Source organism: Doryrhamphus excisus, linkage group LG18 (assembly GCF_037039965.1).
Source record: "Doryrhamphus excisus strain RoL-2023G ecotype Guam linkage group LG18, RoL_Dexc_Guam_v1.1, whole genome shotgun sequence".
NCBI classification, from domain to species: Eukaryota; Metazoa; Chordata; class Actinopteri; order Syngnathiformes; family Syngnathidae; genus Doryrhamphus; species Doryrhamphus excisus.
This window is the reverse complement of record NC_136374.1, coordinates 2,166,191-2,188,241: the sequence shown is the minus strand read 5'-3', so window position 1 is coordinate 2,188,241 and position 22,051 is coordinate 2,166,191. Positions and strand designations below refer to the sequence as shown.

General features: G+C 38.9%; 2 protein-coding genes across 3 annotated transcripts in view; one reads left to right on the top strand and one right to left on the bottom strand.

Annotated features, from left to right (window-relative positions):
- Nucleotides 1-1,189: 1,189 nt before the first annotated feature.
- thumpd3 (THUMP domain containing 3) lies at nucleotides 1,190-11,318 on the bottom strand. Its single transcript, XM_058055203.2, has 10 exons — nucleotides 11,185-11,318; nucleotides 9,766-9,994; nucleotides 9,596-9,673; nucleotides 8,282-8,692; nucleotides 8,039-8,169; nucleotides 6,261-6,330; nucleotides 6,060-6,175; nucleotides 5,828-5,932; nucleotides 5,596-5,719; nucleotides 1,190-1,477 (listed from the first exon to the last, which is right to left on the bottom strand). Exons 1-10 carry the CDS (start codon nucleotides 11,268-11,270, stop codon nucleotides 1,286-1,288), a joined length of 1,542 nt encoding a protein of 513 aa, XP_057911186.2. The 5' UTR covers nucleotides 11,271-11,318; the 3' UTR covers nucleotides 1,190-1,285.
- A 3,228-nt stretch (nucleotides 11,319-14,546) lies between these two features.
- The window catches only part of srgap3 (SLIT-ROBO Rho GTPase activating protein 3), an 86,291-nt gene continuing 78,786 nt past the window's right edge, over nucleotides 14,547-22,051 (top strand). The window contains exon 1 of one of the 2 annotated variants that reach the window (XM_058055002.2): nucleotides 14,547-14,999. In XM_058055002.2, the coding sequence (XP_057910985.2) occupies nucleotides 14,936-14,999 (64 nt within the window). In that variant the 5' untranslated portion in view covers nucleotides 14,547-14,935. The remainder of the gene's footprint in view (nucleotides 15,000-22,051) is intronic. The other variant, XM_058055004.2, reaches the window with a different exon arrangement.

Sequence of the window (22,051 nt, the reverse complement as noted above, 5' to 3'; positions counted from 1 at the left end):
GGCACCAATACATTTTTATATCTTCTTTATTTAGTATGGGTAATCTCACGTCATTGGAGTGTTTTCTTTTAAATTATCTACTTTTAATGTTAGATCTTTCGGTGTGACGTCATAATTCCCTCATAAGTGCACATATCATATTACACGCAAATACTCAGTTTTACAAGTATTTTTTATACCTTCAACAAACAAATATTAATCCCATGACAGTTCAATCATAAATAATGTCTGAATTTGCTACCTAGCTGGGCCACTTCTTTAGGTACATCAGCTCCAGCTGTTAATTGGTTCCTGAACTGACCACATGAATAAATTAAATGTTAGCATAAAAAATCTGTTTACTTTCTAAATAATTTTTTTTTTAACATTAGACATGAAATAACACACCTATAGTCACCTGTACACTTTATTATTCATTCATTTTCTACCGATTATCCTCACTAGGATAGCGGGGGTGCTGGAGTCTATCCCAGTTGTCTTCACGCGAGCCAGCCAATCACAGGGCACATATAGACAAACAACCATTCACACTCACATTCATACCTACGGACGATTTGGAGTCGCTAATTAACCTAGCATGTTTTTGGAACACTTTATTATTATTCTACATATTATTGTTTACAACATATTGTGGCAACACATTAAGGGGTATTGGACATCCCTATTTATGACTTCAAGGTAATGTTGCAAGGCTTTATGACCGGAATATTAAAGATCGTTTGTATTTAAATGCTTTAACTAATAACCAACCGGTTTTCCACGGAACAGCCATCATTTATTAACTTTTATACAAAAACAAAAAAAGCTTATTATAGTGAGGTAGCTAACTACAGTATTGCGAGGGAGGATTCTATGCTTATTTTTGTTTTTTTTTTTGCTTATTTGTGGTTTGTATGATTCTAAAAAGTTGCCCCCTTATTTACTGCCACGTGGAGAAAAGTAGGACTTCTACCTCCTCTACCGCTGCACCCAAAAGGCTGAAAATTTGTACCCTTAATTCATCGTCTCACACCATCAGTAGAAATGACACTGCGCAATTTAGCGCGGAACCATTGGGGGACTGACAAGCACTTGTGTGTCACATTTGAGTAAAATTGATTAAAAAAAATGACTGCCATAAATTAAAATTATAGATGGCATTAAGTCGTGCAGGTGTACTTGTATGTATAAGTCCGCGGGAACATGAAGGTATTTTTTGGACACACAATGAAAACAAAAACATCTCATAAAATATAAATTATGTCAATGCAACATATACTGTCGGGCTTGGAGGTACAATTGTATTCTAAGAGCGCTCGCCGTCATCGAGGTCTCCTTGCGGACATGCTGCTGTCGCCGGTGTTTCATAGACGTCTTCAGGAGTTTGGCCAAACATAGCGGCGGTGCGCCGGAGCAGGAACACCCCGGCGTGTAAACCCCCGACATTGACCCAAACGGTGTGCTGCTTCCTCCACAGTCCTCCCATCCTCGACAGGGCCTGCGGGCAGCATAAATCTTCGGTGAGGACGTGTAGAGATGTCAAAGGAGCCGCCTCGACATGAGAAGGCCGCGAGACGATGAAGAATATATGTCCCAATACTTTTGTTGAGCATGACTGTGTACTTTGTTACTTGTTTCACGGTTTTCTTTTTACAGCTGTGTAACGATGTAAAAAAAAAAAAAAAAAATTGCAAGAATGTACATTTTGCACTGTTGGATCTCATGGAGCTTAAAAATGAAGAAATGGAAGTGAGAAAAAAAAATTGACACGCATTGAAATGAAATATGCTGTTGATTATCTGAGCAAAACTTTAAAAAAGGAGACCTAATTTTTCGGCTTTCATCTTTATTATTCACATTACCAATAACCTAACTCAGCAGTAAAATATAAATGATGAGCATTTATCATAGTACTTTCAAAGATATATATGTTGTACAGTAAAGTCTCGGTTATATCGAAGTACTGCTTATTACGATACTATTTTCATTTCCCGGCAAATTTCTAGTCTTTTATGATATAATTAGTTCCGTTTAGTACGATACCCGGTTATTATGATAATCCGGTTACTACGATGCCCTTTTCATCTCCCGTCAGCCAATTTGGTCTGCTTATATCGATACAAAAGCAGCTTAAATCAATCTTTGCTTAAGGATTTCAATACCAAAAAAGAACACGCCAAACGGCTGCTTCCAGTCAACTTTATTTTACCACACATAGCTGGCCAAACACATGCCTGCAACAGAAGAACCAACTGACATAGCATACACACCTATTCCAACGAAGACACAAGCGTACAAATACATGTATTTAATTGTGTTGTATTCAGATATCTTTTTATCGCTTGCAATAATCACTGTTTTTCATATGTACATGCTGGCGCAGTTGGTTGTTCTGTTGCAGGCATGTGTTTGGCCAGCTATGTGGGGCGGGTTGAGCATGACCTCTGAACCAGGAAGTGCGGGAATCGGTGTGTGTGCTGTGCTCTGGTGGTGGAAGTGTGAAAAATAAAGTTGACTGGAAGCAGCCGTTTGCCGTGTTCTTTTTTGGTATTGAAATCCTTAAGCAAAGATTGATTTAAGCTGCTCGACATTGTTCTATACCAGGGGTGGGCAAACTACGGCCCGGGGGCCACATCCGGCCCGCCAAGTGTTTGAATACGGCCCGCCCAATCTTTCCAAAGTATTTAATTTAAAGTCAACATACAACCTGGCATCATGGCCTGAGCCAACCTTTTGATGGTTTTATCAATTTCCTTTTTTGACATGGTCTGTTGTTTACAAAGTGCTCCTGAAAAAAGGGACACAAGCACATAATAATAATAATAATAATAATAATAATGTTAGATTATTATTAGAACTGTTATGATTATTATAATTATTATATTAATGCTAATTATTATATTAATTATATATAATATTATTGTTATATTTGCATATTCTACATAATAATAATATAATAATTATTATTTAAATTTTATTGTAATTATTATATTTTATTATTTTTTAAATATATAAATATAAATATAAAATAATAAATAATAATAGCAGATTGCATGACAATTTTACAGATACAATAATACCAGGTGGACTGTTACGTGTAAAATATATAGTCTGCCCCCCCCCTCCCGTAAATTTTGTCATATCAATGCGGCCCGCGAGTCAAAAAGTTTGCCCACCCCTGTTCTATACTATAGAACAATGTCGAGTGCATTATTGCCCACTTTTAATGCAGTTCGGCGCAGGATCGGATATATCGACAGTCCGGTTATATCGATATTTTTTCCGACTCCCGACAATATCGATATAACGAGACTTACTGTATATATATGTTGTATGTGTTACGCCAACTTGCAATTTGCATGCTGAAAAGGGGCATACACTCCTTATATTTATGTATGTATGTACATAAGTAATCCCATTTATACATAGAGTAGATATAGTATATATTGTATATTTACAGTAGGAGGTGATATTTGGGTCGGCAGCCAAAAAAATTGCCACACTTTGGACACCCCTGATATACAGGAAGTAATACTGACAGTGGCTAACTAGCAGATTTCCATTTTCATCCTTTGTCACAGGACCAGATGCTTTCAGATCCCACAGCCAGCCCGACATCCACGTCACTGACGCATCTTTAGGTCTATATAAATAGTCACTGACACCGAATCTTACAAAATCCCACGTGTCACCACTGCGCTGTGAATAATTCACGGGGTCGGAAATGAATTACATCTGCGCCGACGCAAGCAATTCCCACTGAAAGGCTCGGATCCTCTTGAGAGGATTCTTCGCAGGTGTGCATGCGGCGGCGACAGATGGATGAGCCTCGGTCTATGCCGCAAGCTCACACTGCTGTTGCTGAATTTCTTAGAAAACCACGAGAGGTCAACTGTGCTTCCTTTTGCCACTTGAGTCGCCTCCTGACTCATAGATCAGTCACTTCCTTTATTGCACGTCTATTTGTACAAACTCTGTGTTTGGTTTACATGGAAAGAGGCCTGTCACGAGTCAGTGAGGAAGTGGTAGCTCTTTCTTTGGCAGGAGCCAATCGTGAGTTATTATTGCACTCACAACGAGCTTGTCAACCCATTCGAAATCGCAGGAGGTCGTTTACGTATAGCTGTCAGTCTCACAATGTCATCTCGCAAAGAACACTTTACTGACACTAGTTTCATCACACAGCGACTTAACACTTAAAATGTGTACCTGACGTGGATGTAAGCATGTATCAATATGAGTTTGAAATAAACACACGCTGCAATGACGTCAGCCTCCCTCTGGACTTTGGATTCCGGATCCTCTGGCTCCCTCTGGTGGACAGTTACAGGGCTAACTACAGTAAAAAAATCGGGAGCCTAAATTTTTCCCCGCATTAAATTAAAAAAAAAAAAAAAAAACACGTTTCACTGTCAACAGCTTTAACGTTTGCGAGCTAATGCTAACAGAGCCAACAGGAGAGCTGTATTCATGTTTATATATATATATGACATATTTGTATGTATAACATTTTATAATTCTTCAAATGATTACATTTAGGGATGTCCGATATTGGCTTTTTGCCGAAAACCGATATTGTCCAACTCTCAATGTCCGATACCTACATCGACACCGATACCGATATGTGTAACATAACATATCTCCTGTGGTGGAATGAACACATACATGCATTTTTATCGGTTATATCGGTTTTCCTCATCGGGGAAAAGTCTGATACCGATCATATTGTTATGCCGATATCGACCCGATAATTATCTGTATCAGACATCATTAACCATTAAATAATTAATTACTTCATTCATTCATTTTCTACCGCTTTTTCCTCACAAGGGTCGTGGGCCATTAAATAACTATAAATACAAATAAAATACAATAATGAAACCGCAGAAGTAAATAGTAGTATGTTTAGTAGTATGGTAGTATGTTTACAAACTCCAAACATACAAACATTTTAAAAGTATTTGTTCAAATTAATTATTTGTAAAAAAGTCATTATTCGTGGCGTTCTGAATACCGTATTTGGGTTTGTCTACACCCATATAGCATATACTAGCTTAAAAATACACCTTTCCCAGAGTTGTCTTGAACGCAGCATAATAGGCAATAGCTGCATTCAGAGTTGAGTTTGCATTTGTCTGGGTCTGGCAGATTATTATTATTATTATTATTATTTTTTTGGTCATATTGAAACGCTGGAGATCCGGCACGGTGCCGGAATAATTTAAGCCCTGCAGTTATATTGAGTAATGACTTCCTGCCATTTCCAATGAGATGACAAGCTCATTGTTTGGGTTTTTTCATAGCTCATGATTACTTCCTGTCAAATGTAGACTTGCCTCGGGCCTCACGGACAAGTGCAACTTATAGACCAGTGCGGCTTACATACGTTTTTTTTTTTTGTCTCAAAATTTTGCAGGTGCAACTTATACATGTTACAGTAATTAATTTGATTAAAAGCCATTACAACTACAATCTTAAATACTCTTCAGAAATTAAGGGTTATTGCGTTTACCCGCATTATTGTGCCATATATTATATTACATTGATGGAAAAAATGGTCGCAAAATAATGATGACAATAATAATAATAATAATAATAATATTTGCACAACAATACCTTGGAAAAGCATTTCTTGTCTTGCGTCAACAGGACAGCCTTCCCCGAGCCTGGCCTGCACACACGGGCCATTTCTCTCAAGCAGGAAGGGTAAAGGTCCCAATTCTTCTTCCTGGAGCCCATCCTTCAAACAAAACACCCAATTAACCTTCTTTGTACGTCGCTTTGACTTTTAACAAGCTCTCCCAGACGCTGTTCTTTCATGCGTTCTGCGCAGCATTTATTGCGGTACCTCTTCCCAAAGGGCATGTCAGTGATGATGATGTCAACAGAGCTGGACTTCATGGGTAAACTGCACAGATCCCAGCGCACAGTGTCGATGGGAAGTCCTGGAACACTATCCAAAACACAGCACATCTTGGAATTCTTGTTTCCACTCAATTTAACCGCAGCGTCACCCGTGCTGGCAGCACTCGTGCAGCCCCAGAGACAAAATGTAGATCTCAGCCATCGTCTGCTCTCACCTGCCCTTGTCTGCCTTCCTTTTCTGAATGTGGCACACGTTGTTGACGGTGCGGTTCACGGCCATGTCGTTGTTGTCCCCCGCCATGTAAAAGGAAGCAGGAAATTCTAACGCGCCCTGGTGAGAAACACAGACTCATCAGACGACACTAAAAATATGAGAAGTCACCGCTTTGGTTTAAACAAAGTAGACGTCTTCTCACCTCTAAAGGTATGGCTCCGGTTCCACACATTGGATCGAGGATAACGTCTGACGGCTGAGGTTTACACAGTCTGTAGGCACACAACCAGGTATGTACAAAAACAGCAAGTGGGAGGCATTTTAAGCTAAAATATTCACATGTTTGAAGACAGCTGTTCTGTATGACATCGATAAAGACAAAGTTTACAAGCTATCCTATCCTAAAACATTGGCTAGTGTACAGAATTTAGCTGGCATTTCTTCATACTGTAAATAAAAAAAGAAAGAAGGCACCCAAAATGTCAAATTATGGAATAGGCCACTAGCACCCTCTAGTGGCTCAAGAATGAACTGTTGGGATTCATCATCGTTTTTATGGCGATAATACAAAAATGAAAGAAGGCAACCAAAATGTCAGTTATGGAATAGGCCACTAGCACCCTCTAGTGCAGGGGTGGGCATTGATATGACAAAATTTACGGGGGGGGGCAGACTATATATTTTACACGTAACAGTCCACCTGGTATTATTGTATCTGTAAAATTGTCATGCAATCTGCTATTATTATTTATTATTTTATATTTAGATTTAAATATTTTAAAAATAATAAAATATTATAATAATTACAATAAAATTTAAATAATAATTATTATATTATTATTATATAAAATATGCAAATATAACAATAATATTATATATAATTAATATAATAATTTGCATTAATATAATAATTATAATAATCATAATAGTTCTAATAATAATTATAATAATCTAATAATAATCTAATAATAATAATAATAATTATTATTATTATTATGTGCTTGTGTCCCGTTTTTCAGGAGCACTTTGTAAACAACAGACCATGTCAAAAAACGAAATTGATAAAACCATCAAAAGGTTGGCTCAGGCCATGATGCCAGGTTGTATGTTGAGTTTAAATGAAATACTTTGGAAAGATTGGGTGGGCCGTATTCAAACACTTGGCGGGCCGGATGTGGCCCCCGGGCCGTAGTTTGCCCACCCCTGCTCTAGTGGCTCAAAAATGAACTGTTGGGATTCATCATCGTTTTTAATACCATCGCCATCATGTTTGTCATGAAGCTTTTTATAAATAAAGTAGAAATAGGGGTGTCAAAAATACCGCATTAACTTTTGAGCTTATTTAACGCATGCGCATCATGTCAAGCCACACCTCTCTGTGATGGCGGCAGACGGAAGCACAGTGTCCCCCACACAGTCACACCGAGTGTGAACTACTACTCCGTTTGCGAGTCAGTGAGGAAGCTAGCACTCTCCATTGAAAATAGCAGGAGGCCATTATATATAAAACAGTATAACAATATCTGATTGACGGTGTCATCTTGCAAAGAACACCAAACTCCTCACACTGCAACTTAACACTCAAAATGTATACCTGATAATTATATAAAACGTGTATCAGTGTGTTTGAAAAAAAAAAAAACTCTGAATGCATTTATCAAGGCGTTGCAATGCCTCCCTCTGGTGGGCAGAGGCAGCATTGCAGCACCATTAACCATTTTTATGTCGCTTGTCCTCCAATTAAATTGCTTTGCATTAAGATTATACTTCCTTTTTAACCCATATTTGGTCATGTTTGTATATGTTTGCAATATGGACCTCAGCAAATATCACAATATTTTGGGGTGTATCACAATATGACAATAAAAAAAATTTAATTCCTTCTAAAATTTCCAATTTGCGAGTTTTTTCATAGCTCATGATGTTAGATGCATAGACCAACAAAGCGTAAAGGTGAGAACAAAGAACTGGAGACGGTACCTGAGCATGCCATAGCACAAGGTGGACCTCAGTGTGGTGGGTCCAAAGTGACTGATGTTCCTTCTGTGAAGACTCTCCTCCGTGAGTGCGATGCCGATCACCATCTCGGCATTATGGATATTCACTAAGACCTGCAGGAGGACATTACATATGGAGTCAAATGTCAGCTGGCAACACATGGTGATGTCAGTCGTAGGCAGAGCTTTTCCTGGCTACTCACCATGTCAGAACAAACATTCATACCTCAACGTCAAACTTGGTCATATCTGCTTTCCACTGGAAATGTTCTTGCACAGCTCCACCAAAGTCTCTCGCTGCCTCGTTGGAAGAGAAGCTGTGTTTGTCGCCAGCACGATTGCACGTCACACGAAACTTGACGACTTTAGCGTCGGGTGCTGGTGGTTCTTCCGCTGCCTCGCAGTCCTCCTGCGTGGCGGTCTCTGCGTCCGGTGTCTTCAGGTCCTCAGATGCAGGCGGTGTCGTCTCCGCTTGTACCTGCTGCTCGTTGTCGTCGCTGGGTTTGACTTTGGTGGCGGTCGCTCCCTTACGGTGGCCTTTTCTCTTTTTGAAAATCCTGTTCAGTTTCCACACCTCCAAGGGGATGGTCCACGGTAGTTTGGAGGCAAGTTGTTGCAACTCCATCAAAGTGTCCTCCTGTATGAAACACATGCGGTTAGCACGCATATAGCAGCAGCAGAGTAGTCAACGTACAGCTTGTACAGCAACGTAGTCGATATATTTAGCCAGTAGGGAGCACATTTAAATGTTTCTTGCATTTATTCGTTAATTAAATACACTCATGGCTCGGTACATACTTAACAAAGGTGAAGTATCCACACAGCAGGCGTTCCCGCATGTCTGCTCCACCTCTATGAAGCATGCAATTCACGTCTGAAAGCTGTAAAAACCCCTCCACAATGTAACCCACCTTAGGGCCCCATGAAATTCATTTTTTTCCCCAAATTGAGTTTCTTTCCATCTTAATTGCATTTTTTTTTTATTTTACACTTACATTAGTTGAAACACACATAGGTGCCCAAAGTGTGGGGCAGGGTCCATCTGTGGTACGCAACTCAAAATAAACAAAAACCCAGCAAAAGTGGACAAACATTGCAAAACGGATTAAAGACTTTGACTTTTTAATATATATATACACTTTAAAAAAAGTAATTAGTTATAGTTAAGTCTCCAAAAAACTAACTTAGTTACTCCACGACAAAAGTAACTAGTTACCAGTAAAAGTAACTTTAGCTTTATATATATATATATAATATAAAATATCTTTAAGTGTCAATCTGTGGACGATAAACATTGTAAAACTTACCGGTGTTGTGGAAAAAAAAAAAAACTTTGTCCACTAATTTTTTTATTGTATTTTTAAACTTAATGTTAAAATCAGCCTGCACGGTACCCCGAGTGGTTAGCGCGGAGACCTAACAGCTAGGAGACCTGAGTTCAATTCCACCTTTGGCTATGTCTGTGTGGAGTTTGCATGTTCTCCCCGTGCATGCGTGGGTTTTCTCCGTGTACACATTTAATTTAGGAATGCTTTCTTACCTTTGACTCTTTGAATTTGTAATTGTCAAATTCCTCCACCACCACAAACAGATTGTCCACAGACCTCAGAAGATGAACCTATGGGGGGGCAGCGAGCTTCTCAGTCAGATGCCGAATAGCAACAACTGTATCTTAGACTTAGTCTTCAAGTCCGCAATGTCACATCTTACCTGAAATAGCTTGTCAGTAGCTACAGGAAAGTAAATACGTCCACGGTCTTTGCTAATGCGGGACTCCACCCCAATCTTCTCATAGACTTCCTCTGCAGCAGTGTGTTCGAACCCGGTGGGCACCGTGGCCCCTATTGTGACGGTGATGACAGAGTCACTCGGAGTCTCAAGCCCACCGTGGGTCTGCTCAGGAGGGCAATCTTCCTGGGAGGACATGTTCCTGGGTGACCTGTAACCAAAATAAAAGTGTATACAGTGGTGTGAAAAAGTGTCTGCCACCTTTCTAATTTTTTTTTTTTGCCTGTTTGTCACATTTAAATGTTTCAGATCATCAAAAAAATGTTATTAGTCAATGATAACACAGTTTTTTTTATTATTAAGGGAAAAAAAATCCAAACCCAGATGGCCCTGTGTGAAAAGTAAAACTAAACTAAAACCAACTGGGACTCCAGCCAACAACAGTGAGAGCCATTACCCCAAGAGCACATCGACAACTCACCCAAGAGGTCACAAAAGACCCCACAACAACATCCTTAGCCTGAAGTCAGTCAGTGTTCATGACTCCACCGTAGGAAAGACGCTGGGCAAAAATGGAAAAAGAACACCATAGCAACAGTAAAATATGGTGGAAGTAGTGTGATGGTCTCAGCCGTTTTGCTGCTTCATGACCTGCAAGACTTGCTGTAATAAATGGAACCATGAATACCATGAATCTGAAACCAACTTGGGTTCTGCGGCAGGACAATGATCCAAAACACACCAGCAAGTCCACCTCTGAATGGCTGAAGAAAAACCAAATGAAGACTTCGGAGTGGCCTAGTCAAAGTCCTGATCTGAATCCAAATGATATGCTGTGGCATGACCTTAAAAAGGCTCCATGCTGGAAAAGCCTCCATTGTGACTGAATGACAACAATTCTGCAAAAACTGAGAAAAAAAGTGGGCCAAAATTCCTCCACAGCACTGTAAGAAACACATTACAAGTAATCACAAACATATTTTCACACAGGGCCAAGAATCCAGGCTTAAGGTTTTTATAAAATGAGACCAAATTGTTCTAAGGGCTAGTCGCTGATGTAACTTCCTGGTACGGTGGCCATTTTGTTCCATGAACTTTCAGCATTTCTCTCGTGCAGTTATTGTTGGGGATTGTGTACGTTTATAAAGCAGCAAGATATAAAATCAACATAATATATACCTGAATGAATGAATGAATCGGCACGTCGTTACAATGTCATGACATGTACACTGCCATTGCAGATTATATTACACTAAAGCTTCTTGACAATAGATTAATTCAGTGTTCAGCCACACAAGCCCAAAACTACGCTAGCAAGCTAATGATACCGTTTTCGTGCCAGGAACTTGTAAGTAAGGAAACCCCGCTTTACCATGAGACTTCTCAGTGCAGAAAACTTACTGGTTGACTTCCTTGACAAGATCGATTAAAAAAAATCTTTCGACGTGAACTAATAGTCGCCTTGCCAAAAAAAAACCAACACTCATGTCATACACGAGGAGACATGTTTGCTTGTTCCTGCACCAAACATTGATACTTCCGGTTTAAACCTTCACAATAAAATAAACACCGCATTGATCATTTGACATCCTGCATCAGTGTAATGACCACTATTACACATTTTACATGTATTCTGAAAACCCGGCACCCAACCGGAAGTACATGGATATATCACGAGCGAAATAACTCCATTCATTTCCTCCGCTGCTACTTCCGGGTTTCTTTACGCTGTGTCATCAATAGAGGGCGTTCGAACATAATAATTCCAATTCTAACTGTTTTAAACGCTGGAAAACGACAACAACCAGTAATAATAATCGTTAAAATTACATCATACACAATGAATGACGGTACCTATAAATGTAGAAGTCTATATTTCTATATAGAGAATGGATACATGGACGGAGACAGTATTTTAAGACCAAAACAATAAACAACAAAGACACATAGTTCCATGGGAAAGGTCCTGCAGTGGAAAAGGGACTTTAAATCCTGGAACCTCAATAGAAAAGAAGTGTTCCGGTTACTCTAACTCTAGTTAGTTAATGTTGATGTTTGGAAGAGGCTGGACAGACTGATGAAGAAGATCAGCTCGGTCCTGGAACTCCATTAGTGGCATTAGCATAACACACCAAAAGTCTGTGAAGGAAAGATAGCATCACAGGGCCTTCCTTCCTGCAGCTGTCAGACTCATTCATTCATTTTCTATCGCTTATCTTCACGAGGGTCGCGGGGGTGCTGGAGCCTATCCCAGCTGTCAGCCAGCTGTCAGCCAATCACAGGGCACATATATAATGTGGGAGGAAACCGGAGTACCCGGAGAAAACCCACGCATGCACGGGTAGAACATGCAAACTCCACACAGAGATGGCCGAGGGTGGAATTGAACTTGGGTCTCCTAGCTGTGAAGCCTGTGTGCTAACCACCCGACTGCTGTGCAGACCTGGTTCAGTGTATTTTTCATCAAAATAGTAGTTATGTTACAAAATGTTGTGTTGCTGCTGGATGTTCACAGTATCCGAGTGATACTGTCGTGGGGGTGCTGGAGCCTATCCCAGCTGTCTTCAGAATGGTGGCCAGCCAATCACAGGGCACATATAGACAAACAACCATTCACACTCACATTCATACCTATGGACAATTTGGAGTCACTATGTAAGACAATATTAATCATGTGGCAGAATCCCAGGGTGGTATTACTTTCACATTTGGGAACTAGTGTGGTTCCCACACTGGTTCTTTAGAAAGGAAGAGTAAAAGGATCGCACAATGGATCTCTGTGCCTCCAAAAGTAAAGTCGCAGCTTCCCAGGCTTTGCCCCTGAGATTCCTGCAAGGTAACAGAAGGATTGTGGGAGGGATGAAGGTTCTCAGAGGTAAACACAAACCCACAGACCAGTCCTCCAGCAGGCTTTACGAGCGTTTGCTCTCCTGCACGAGGCGTCTGAAGCAACGCCATCACAACATAACCCGTAAGACAATCTGCTGTTAATTTACCATCTCGTAACTTGACTTACCGTTAAACCCCGAGTCGCGGGAACAATCTGGCAATTACATTTATTTGAAAATAATGCTATTTATTTGAATGGTGTTACTGTTGTACATTTTTTAATATTTAATATGATTTTAGCTTGGCTGTATTGTAAATCTCCCTGCTACTGCAATATACATCAGGGGTAAAAATAAATCAATAAATTCAATGAATTATTAATTTACTAAATTACTTCAATTACTTTACTTATACTACATATTTAAATTATTCCATCTAAACATCCATTTTGTATTTGACTTATCCTCTCGAGGGGCACAGGGTATGCCGGAGCCTATCCCAGCTAACTCCTGAAGCTACATCTGGAATGGTTGCTTTTCCTTTCAGGGGTCGCCACAGCGAATCAACCGCCTCTATCCAACCCAAAGACAGCTGGGATAGGCTCCAGCACCCCTGCGACCCTCGTGAGGATAAGCGGTAGAAAATGAATGAATGAATGATTCGGTTGAGCTGGTTTTATAATTATACCTTTTGAGTGTTAAGTTGGTGTGTGATGAGTTTAGTGTTCTTTGTAAGAACACTAACACATTCCAAAAACATGCTAGGTTAATTAGCCACTCCAAATTGTCCATAGGTATGAATGTGAGTGTGAATGGTTGTTTGTCTATATGTGCCCTGTGATTGGCTCGCCACCAGTCCAGGGTGTCGCCCGAAGACAGCTGGGGTAGGCTCCACCACCCCTGCGACCCTTGTGAGAATAAGCGCTAGAAAATGAATGAATGAATGAATGATTCGGTTGAGCTGGTTTCATAATTATACTTTTTGAGTGTTAAGTTGGTGTGTGATGAGTTTAGTGTTCTTTGTAAGAACACTAACACGTTCCAAAAACATGCTAGGTTAATTAGCCACTCCAAATTGTCCATAGGTATGAATGTGAGTGTGAATGGTTGTTTGTCTATATGTGCCCTGTGATTGGCTCGCCACCAGTCCAGGGTGTCGCCCGAAGACAGCTGGGATAGGCTCCAGCACTCCTGCGACCCTTGTGATAATAAGCGGTAGAAAATGAATGAATGAATGATTCGGTTGAGCTGGTTTTATAATTATACCTTTTGAGTGTTAAGTTGGTGTGTGATGAGTTTAGTGTTCTTTGTAAGAACACTAACACATTCCAAAAACATGCTAGGTTAATTAGCCACTCCAAATTGTCCATAGGTATGAATGTGAGTGTGAATGGTCGTTTGTCTATATGTGCCCTGTGATTGGCTCGCCACCAGTCCAGGGTGTCGCTCGAAGACAGCTGGGATAGGCTCCAGCACCCCTGCGACCCTTGTGATAATAAGCGGTAGAAAATGAATGAATGAATGAATGATTCGGTTGAGCTGGTTTCATAATTATACTTTTTGAGTGTTAAGTTGGTGTGTGATGAGTTTAGTGTTCTTTGTAAGAACACTAACACATTCCAAAAACATGCTAGGTTAATTAGCCACTCCACATTGTCCATAGGTATGAATGTGAGTGTGAATGGTTGTTTGTCTTTATGTGCCCTGTGATTGGCTGCCATTTGGAATTTGAACCAAATGGGATTTCAGCAGTTTGGCACCAAAATAACGATGCATATTAATACATTAATTGTAATTTATTAATTGGTTATTTAAATTAATAACTACACTAATAACTACATTTTGGAAAATTGCAATCCTAGAACGTGTGCGTGCATGCGCGTGCACGACGAGGGGTCTCTCTCTCTCTGTCACGTGACTTTTTTTTAACGTTCCCTGCAGCTCAATTAGTCAGACAGTCAAGCAGCGTCTGATCATTGTGGCCACAAGGAGCTGACTCCCCACTCACACGGTTCCTCCCCTCTTCCCCGTCAACATGTCCACTTGGGAGCTCCTTTGAGGCTTTTTTGTTGCTCCCGCTAAAAAAAACCTTTTCCCCCTTTCTGTCGCCAGACGCTGCATGAATAAGAAACAGCAAGAAAAAAAGAATGATAGCAATGCAACATTGGATCCGAGTCTGATAGCGAACTGCAAAGCCGGCTTTTGTTCCTCGGCAGCAAGGCGAGAAAGCGTCGCAAAGCTCCGCAGTCTTCGCAGGAAAAAGACGCGGATCACCTCCGACTGAGAGTCCTCGCCTTGTGGGCTCTTTGCCTAAAAGCAGAACCATGTCCTCGTCCAGATTCAAGAAGGATAAGGAGATCATCGCGGACTATGAGACCCAAGTGAAAGGTGAGTGCAGAGACAGCCACTTTTGGACGGGTTGTCACCCCCTCCCTTTGCCTGACAAAGCAACGCATGAACCAGGCTACAAATCTCCTCTTTTCATTCAGTTGGATTTTTGTGGTTCAGATGACAATGTGGTTTGGAGGATCCTGCCTCTGCACGCTTGTGTTGCCGGGTAAAATAATCCCTGTGTGGAACATGCTGCATGACTACACCTTCTTCTGTACATCTTTTTTTGGGGGGTTGGGGGGACTGCACTGATGTGGGCAAAGGGGTGTTGATTAAACATATGGAAAAGGCAAGTTAAATGTGCGGTGCCTATGGCCAAATGGGAGGATGATCATCTGAACCCTGGTGTGCAGTGCAACAAAACAAACGCACCGAGACCACTTGAGACATTGGTCCCAGATTTTAGTTGGTCCCTGTCCACGGGGATTCCGGGGATTTTTTTTTTTTACGGGTTGAAAAAAAATTTGCGACCACAGTTAAAATAGTTCCAGACGGGACCGGATGAAAATGGTAATGGTAATGGTAATGGTAATGGTTTAATTTCATTTGAACATGCATCAGATTCCAATTGAGTGCATCCCATAATCAGTTCCCAGTTCCACATGTCCAAAAGGAGTCGGAAGAAGCAAAGCTTATTAAATCCTACCCCTCCATCTGGTACTTTTACAACCAGTAACTGTTACATTTGTTCACTTCCTGCTTTCCTAATTAATTTTTTTATTTTAATTTTACATTTGTTCACTTCCTGCTTTCCTAATATATTTTAATTTTAATTTTAATTTTAATTTTAATTTTAATTTTAATTTTAATTTTAATTTTAATTTTAATTTTAATTTTAATTTTAATTTTAATTTTAATTTTAATTTTGTTCACTTCCTGCTTTCCTAATATCATTTAATTTTAATTTTAATTTTACACTTGTTCACTTCCTGCTTTCCTAATATCATTTAATTTTAATTTTACACTTGTTCACTTCCTGCTTTCCTAATATATTTTTAATTTTAATTTTAATTTTAATTTTAATTTTAATTTTAATTTTAATTTTAATTTTAATTTTAATTTTAATTTTAATTTTAATTTTAATTTTAATTTTACATTTGTTCACTTCCTGCTTTCCTAATATCTTTTAATTTTAATTTTAATTTTAATTTTAATTTTAATTTTAATTTTAATTTTTATTTTAATTTTTATTTTAATTTTTATTTTTATTTTAAATTTGTTCACTTCCTGCTTTCCTAATATCATTTAATTTTAATTTTACACTTGTTCACTTCCTGCTTTCCTAATATATTTTAATTTTAATTTTAATTTTAATTTTAATTTTAATTTTAATTTTAATTTTAATTTTAATTTTAATTTTAATTTTAATTTTAATTTTAATTTTAATTTTAATTTTAATTTTAATTTTAATTTTAATTTTAATTTTGTTCACTTCCTGCTTTCCTAATATCATTTAATTTTAATTTTAATTTTACACTTGTTCACTTCCTGCTTTCCTAATATCATTTAATTTTAATTTTACACTTGTTCACTTCCTGCTTTCCTAATATATTTTAATTTTAATTTTAATTTTAATTTTAATTTTAATTTTAATTTTAATTTTAATTTTAATTTTAATTTTACATTTGTTCACTTCCTGCTTTCCTAATATCTTTTAATTTTAATTTTAATTTTAATTTTAATTTTAATTTTAATTTTAATTTTAATTTTAATTTTAATTTTAATTTTAATTTTAATTTTAATTTTAAATTTGTTCACTTCCTGCTTTCCTAATATCATTTAATTTTAATTTTAATTTTACACTTGTTCACTTCCTGCTTTCCTAATATATTTTAATTTTAATTTTAATTTTAATTTTAATTTTAATTTTAATTTTAATTTTAATTTTAATTTTAATTTTAATTTTAATTTTAATTTTAATTTTAATTTTAATTTTAATTTTAATTTTGTTCACTTCCTGCTTTTCCAGTAATGTCCCTCTGATGTACTCCTTCCTGATCCTATCCATCCTGGTCACTCCCAATGAGAACCTCAGCGTAACTCGTCCATTTTATTAGCAAGGAAAACGATAAGAAAGTCTTTGCCATGTTAGCTTGAGCTTAGATCTTATTCCTCCTTGCCTCACTCATCTTTGTTTACGTTCTTGACGCTGCTTGCGAGCATTTCCGCTTCGCTGTAGTATAATATGTGCAGGCTTCGTTACTATGGCGATCTCAAGGATGAGTGGAAGATTAGTTATAAAATGTTGCCGCTGTGAAACCCAATACCCAAAAGCTCTAGTGTACTACTAGGCGGACACATGGATTGAAATACAAGACACTGATCTTGTGCCATCTGGGTTCAATTTCAGCATTATTAGAGCCCTGTAGACATGACAAAACACGACTATAGTCACATTTATACTCTTTTTATTTACAACATATTGCGCAACTGCAGGGTCTTGAGACACATGCTAACTCGCAAACTAGAGAGCTAGCGACCTAAACGGTAGCCTTCAAGTTATTTCCTTTCAACTTAAATAGCCAAAAACTTACCACTTCCACACGGATAGGGAGGATAACTATTAACAGTTATTTAACCTTTAACATGAACATGAATCAAATGTAATAATTTTTTCTGGGTACATGATACCATACAGCATCCATATCAAACTTACATATGAAGGCGGGGCCTGCGGGACACATTTGGCCCGTGGGCCGCATGTTTGTGACCCCTGGCGTAAAGCATATTTTTTAAGTCAATGTCCGTCTTATTTTCCTGCTCACTCTTTACCGGGGGCAACGTTTTGATCATTCTGGCATCAATTATGCAGCTGGGATGCAACTGCGCTGTGGGAGTAATGCCATGTTTCAGTGCCAGGACCCGCCTGCCCCTGTTTGCATTAGCCGGGGTCCTTGAACGGCATGAAGAAGAAGGATGCTCATTTCTAGAGAGCGTGGCTGACATCCACCTCCACACAACAAGAGATGAAGCACCCGGTAATGAAATTCACGTTGGAAATTGCACCTGTCGTATAGTGAGTTATGGCTTAATGGTTGGTGTGGACACGGCAGAAGCCCCCCCCCCCCAGTCATCAGCATGTCATTGATTGGGTCATTCCCGGATCACAAGGTTGCTTTTGTTATGTATGAGGCCTAATAAGTGAGCAACATAAAAAAAAGTGTCATAAGAAAGCAGCTCACACTTCATTTGTGTCGTTATAAAGTGCAGCAAAGCGGCAAAGTCAAAGCCTCCTTTGCTTAATTCCGTCCATTGAGGCTGCGACATCATGCGTTTCCATGTCAATTATGTGTCCATGTCCATTTTATTAGCAAGGAAAACGATAAAGTCAGTAATGTCCCTCTGATGTACTCCTTCCTGATCCTATCCATCCTGGTCACTCCCAATGAGAACCTCAGCATCCTCATCTCTGCTACCTCCAGTTCTGCTCGAGTCGTAACTCGTCCATTTTATTAGCAAGGAAAACGATAAAGTCAGTAATGTCCCTCTGATGTACTCCTTCCTGATCCTATCCGTCCTGGTCACTCCCAATGAGAACCTCAGCATCCTCATCTCTGCTACCTCCATTTCTGCTCGAGTCATAACTCGTCCATTTTATTAGCAAGGAAAACGATAAAGTCAGTAATGTCCCTCTGATGTACTCCTTCCTGATCCTATCCATCCTGGTCACTCCCAGTGAGAACCTCAGCATCCTCATCTCTGCTACCTCCAGTTCTGCTCGAGTTGTAACTCGTCCATTTTATTAGCAAGGAAAACGATAAAGTCAGTAATGTCCCTCTGATGTACTCCTTACTGATCCTATCCATCCTGGTCACTCCCAATGAGAACCTCAGCATCCTCATCTCTGCTACCTCCATTTCTGGTCGAGTCGTAACTCGTCCATTATATTAGGAAGGAAAACGATAAAGTCAGTAATGTCCCTCTGATGTACTCCTTCCTGATCCTATCCATCCTGGTCACTCCCAATGAGAACCTCAGCATCCTCATCTCTGCTACCTCCATTTCTGGTCGAGTCGTAACTCGTCCATTTTATTAGCAAGGAAAACGATAAAGTCAGTAATGTCCCTCTGATGTACTTCTTCCTGATCCTATCCATCCTGGTCACTCCCAATGAGAACCTCAGCATCCTCATTTTTGCAACCTCCAGTTCTGGTCGAGTCGTAACTCGTCCATTTTATTAGCAAGGAAAATGATAAAGTCAGTAATGTCCCTCTGATGTACTCCTTACTGATCCTATCCATCCTGGTCACTCCCAATGAGAACTTCAGCATCCTTATCTCTGCTCATTGATAACACTTTATTTGTGGTTTGTTTCCTACCACATGGGAGTTTTTTTTCTGTTCAAATATTTATTCTTTACTTTGACTTGCGGGTCAGCAGGTTTATCTGTTCTCTTGGCCCTGTTCCTTGTATCTATGGCTTAAATGGACCACTCATTTGTTATATTAGAACAGAGTCAAAATTGGCTCCAGTCAGGATTCCCGGCACACCAGACCTCTGGGAATACTGATGCCTGTTCTTTTCTTTTTTCGTCCTTTAATCAATTACATTACAGGGCTTGACAATAACGATGTACCGATGGCCCGGGGCATGTTAAAACAAAATTCGGGCAAGTAAATTTTATCAGTGATATTCCCGTCGGGCAAGTGTACTTTGGCATGCCATACTGCCAAGAGTTTTTTTTAAAGTGGTTCTTGTTGGGTGTTGGTAAAACACGGACTGCGTAATTCCGGAGCTAATTTGCAAAGCAATCCTTGCAAATCTTGAAATGGACCAATCAGAATCGTTTATTTAGACCGCGATCAAACGTGTACGTAGCCTACTGCTGTCACTGCTTTGTAAACATTGCAAGGTTTGACTTACCATTTATTGTGGGGATGACATTTTTTTTTATAAGCATCATAAAGTATGCCAAAATGTAAAATCACAAAACGGGGTCAAGTGTCAAGTAGCTCAAGGTCACCTCAGAAGTTCATAAAACAAAACATGTACGTGGTCTACTACTGTCACTGCTTTGTAAACATTGCAAGGTTTGACTTACCATTTATTGTGGGGATGAAATTTTTTTTTATAAGCATCATAAAGTATGCCAAAATGTAAAATCACAAAACGGGGTCAAGTGTCGAGTAGCTCAAGGTCACCTTGGAAGTTCATAAAACAAAACGTGTAAGTAGCCTACTACTGCCACTGCTTTGTAAACATTGCAAGGTTTGACTTTATTGTGGGGATGAAAAACATTTTTATAAGCATCATAAAGTATGCCAAAATGTAAAATCACAAAACGGGGTCAAGTGTCGAGTAGCTCAAGGTCACCTCAGAAGTTCATAAAACAAAACGTGTACGTAGCCTACTACTGTCACTGCTTTGTAAACATTGCAAGGTTTGACTTACCATTTATTGTGGGGATGAAAAAACATTTTTATAAGCATCATTAAGTATGCCAAAATGTAAAATCACAAAACGGGGTCAAGTGTCAAGTAGCTCAAGGTCACCTCAGAAGTTCATAAAACAAAACATGTACGTGGTCTACTACTGTCACTGCTTTGTAAACATTGCAAGGTTTGACTTATCATTTATTGTGGGGATGAAAAAACATTTTTATAAGCATCATAAAGTATGCCAAAATGTAAAAGCACAAAACGGGGTCAAGTGTCGAGTAGCTCAAGGTCACCTCAGAAGTTCATAAAACAAAACATGTACGTAGCCTACTACTGCCACTGCTTTGTAAACATTGCAAGGTTTGACTTACCATTTATTGTGTGGATGAAAAAACATTTTTATAAGCATCATTTAGTATGCCAAAATGTAAAATCACAAAACGGGGTCAAGTGTCGAGTAGCTCAAGGTCACCTCAGAAGTTCATAAAACAAAACGTGTACGTAGCCTACTACTGTCACTGCTTTGTAAACATTGCAAGGTTTCACTGATCATTTCTTGGGCGATTAAAAAAAAGACCTCTACATTTTTTACAAGCAGCATAAAGCATGTAAAAAAATAAAAACAATCACCAAATCATCGACACTTTGCAAACCAATCCTTGTAAATCTTGAAATGGACCAATCAGAATCAGAGAATCAGTTTATTTAGACGTGGTCGGCAGGTTCTCACCTTAAGGAAGTCATTTTTGTTTTTAATGTAGAACCCTGCATAACTATATTAGATGACAAGTTTTTTTTTTGCATCTTTTCTTCCAGTCCTCTGATTATGGGAAAAATATGAAAGCTTTTTTAGAACACATTTAACACACACATTGAGGCGCTGGAGGTGTTACTGACAAGGAAGCATGTTTTGACGACTTTACACTTCTGTGTGACTTCCTCTCTGCGCCGCTTCTTCTCCGAAGGAGGCTCAGAAGTCATTTTCAAATGTTTCAAAAGTGACTTCTCACATTCATACCTGTTTTTGGAATGGAGGAGGAAACCGGAGAAACATTCAACATGCAAGGAGAAGACCGAAGCATTCCTCCTCCACTATAAAGGCCCCCCTATAGACTTCGGCCCCCTCCAAAACAACATTTGTCCCTCAGCCACCAGCCTTGGCGTCATAATAGACCAGGGGTGGGCAAACTACGGCCCGGGGGCCACATCCGGCCCGCCAAGTGTTTGAATACGGCCCGCCCGTTCTTTCCAAAGTATTTCATTTAAAGTCAACATACAACCTGGCATCATGGCCTGAGCTGACACTTTCATGGTTTGGCGGTTTTATCAATTTCGTTATTTCATGCGGTCTGTTGTTTACAAAGTGAAAAAAGGGACACAAGCACATAATAATAATAATATTAAATAATAAATGTATTCTTATTATAAATTTATAACGCACTTTACATCAAATAAATTATCTCAAAGTGCACATATAGCAGATTGCATAACACTTTTACAGATACAATAATTTTGTTATTTGATGCGGCCTGTTGTTTACAAAGTGCTCCTGAAAAAAGGGACACAGGCACATAATAATAATAATAATAATAATAATAATAATAACAAATAATATAAAATAATACTAAATTTATTCTTCTTATTATAAATTTATAACACACATAATAATAA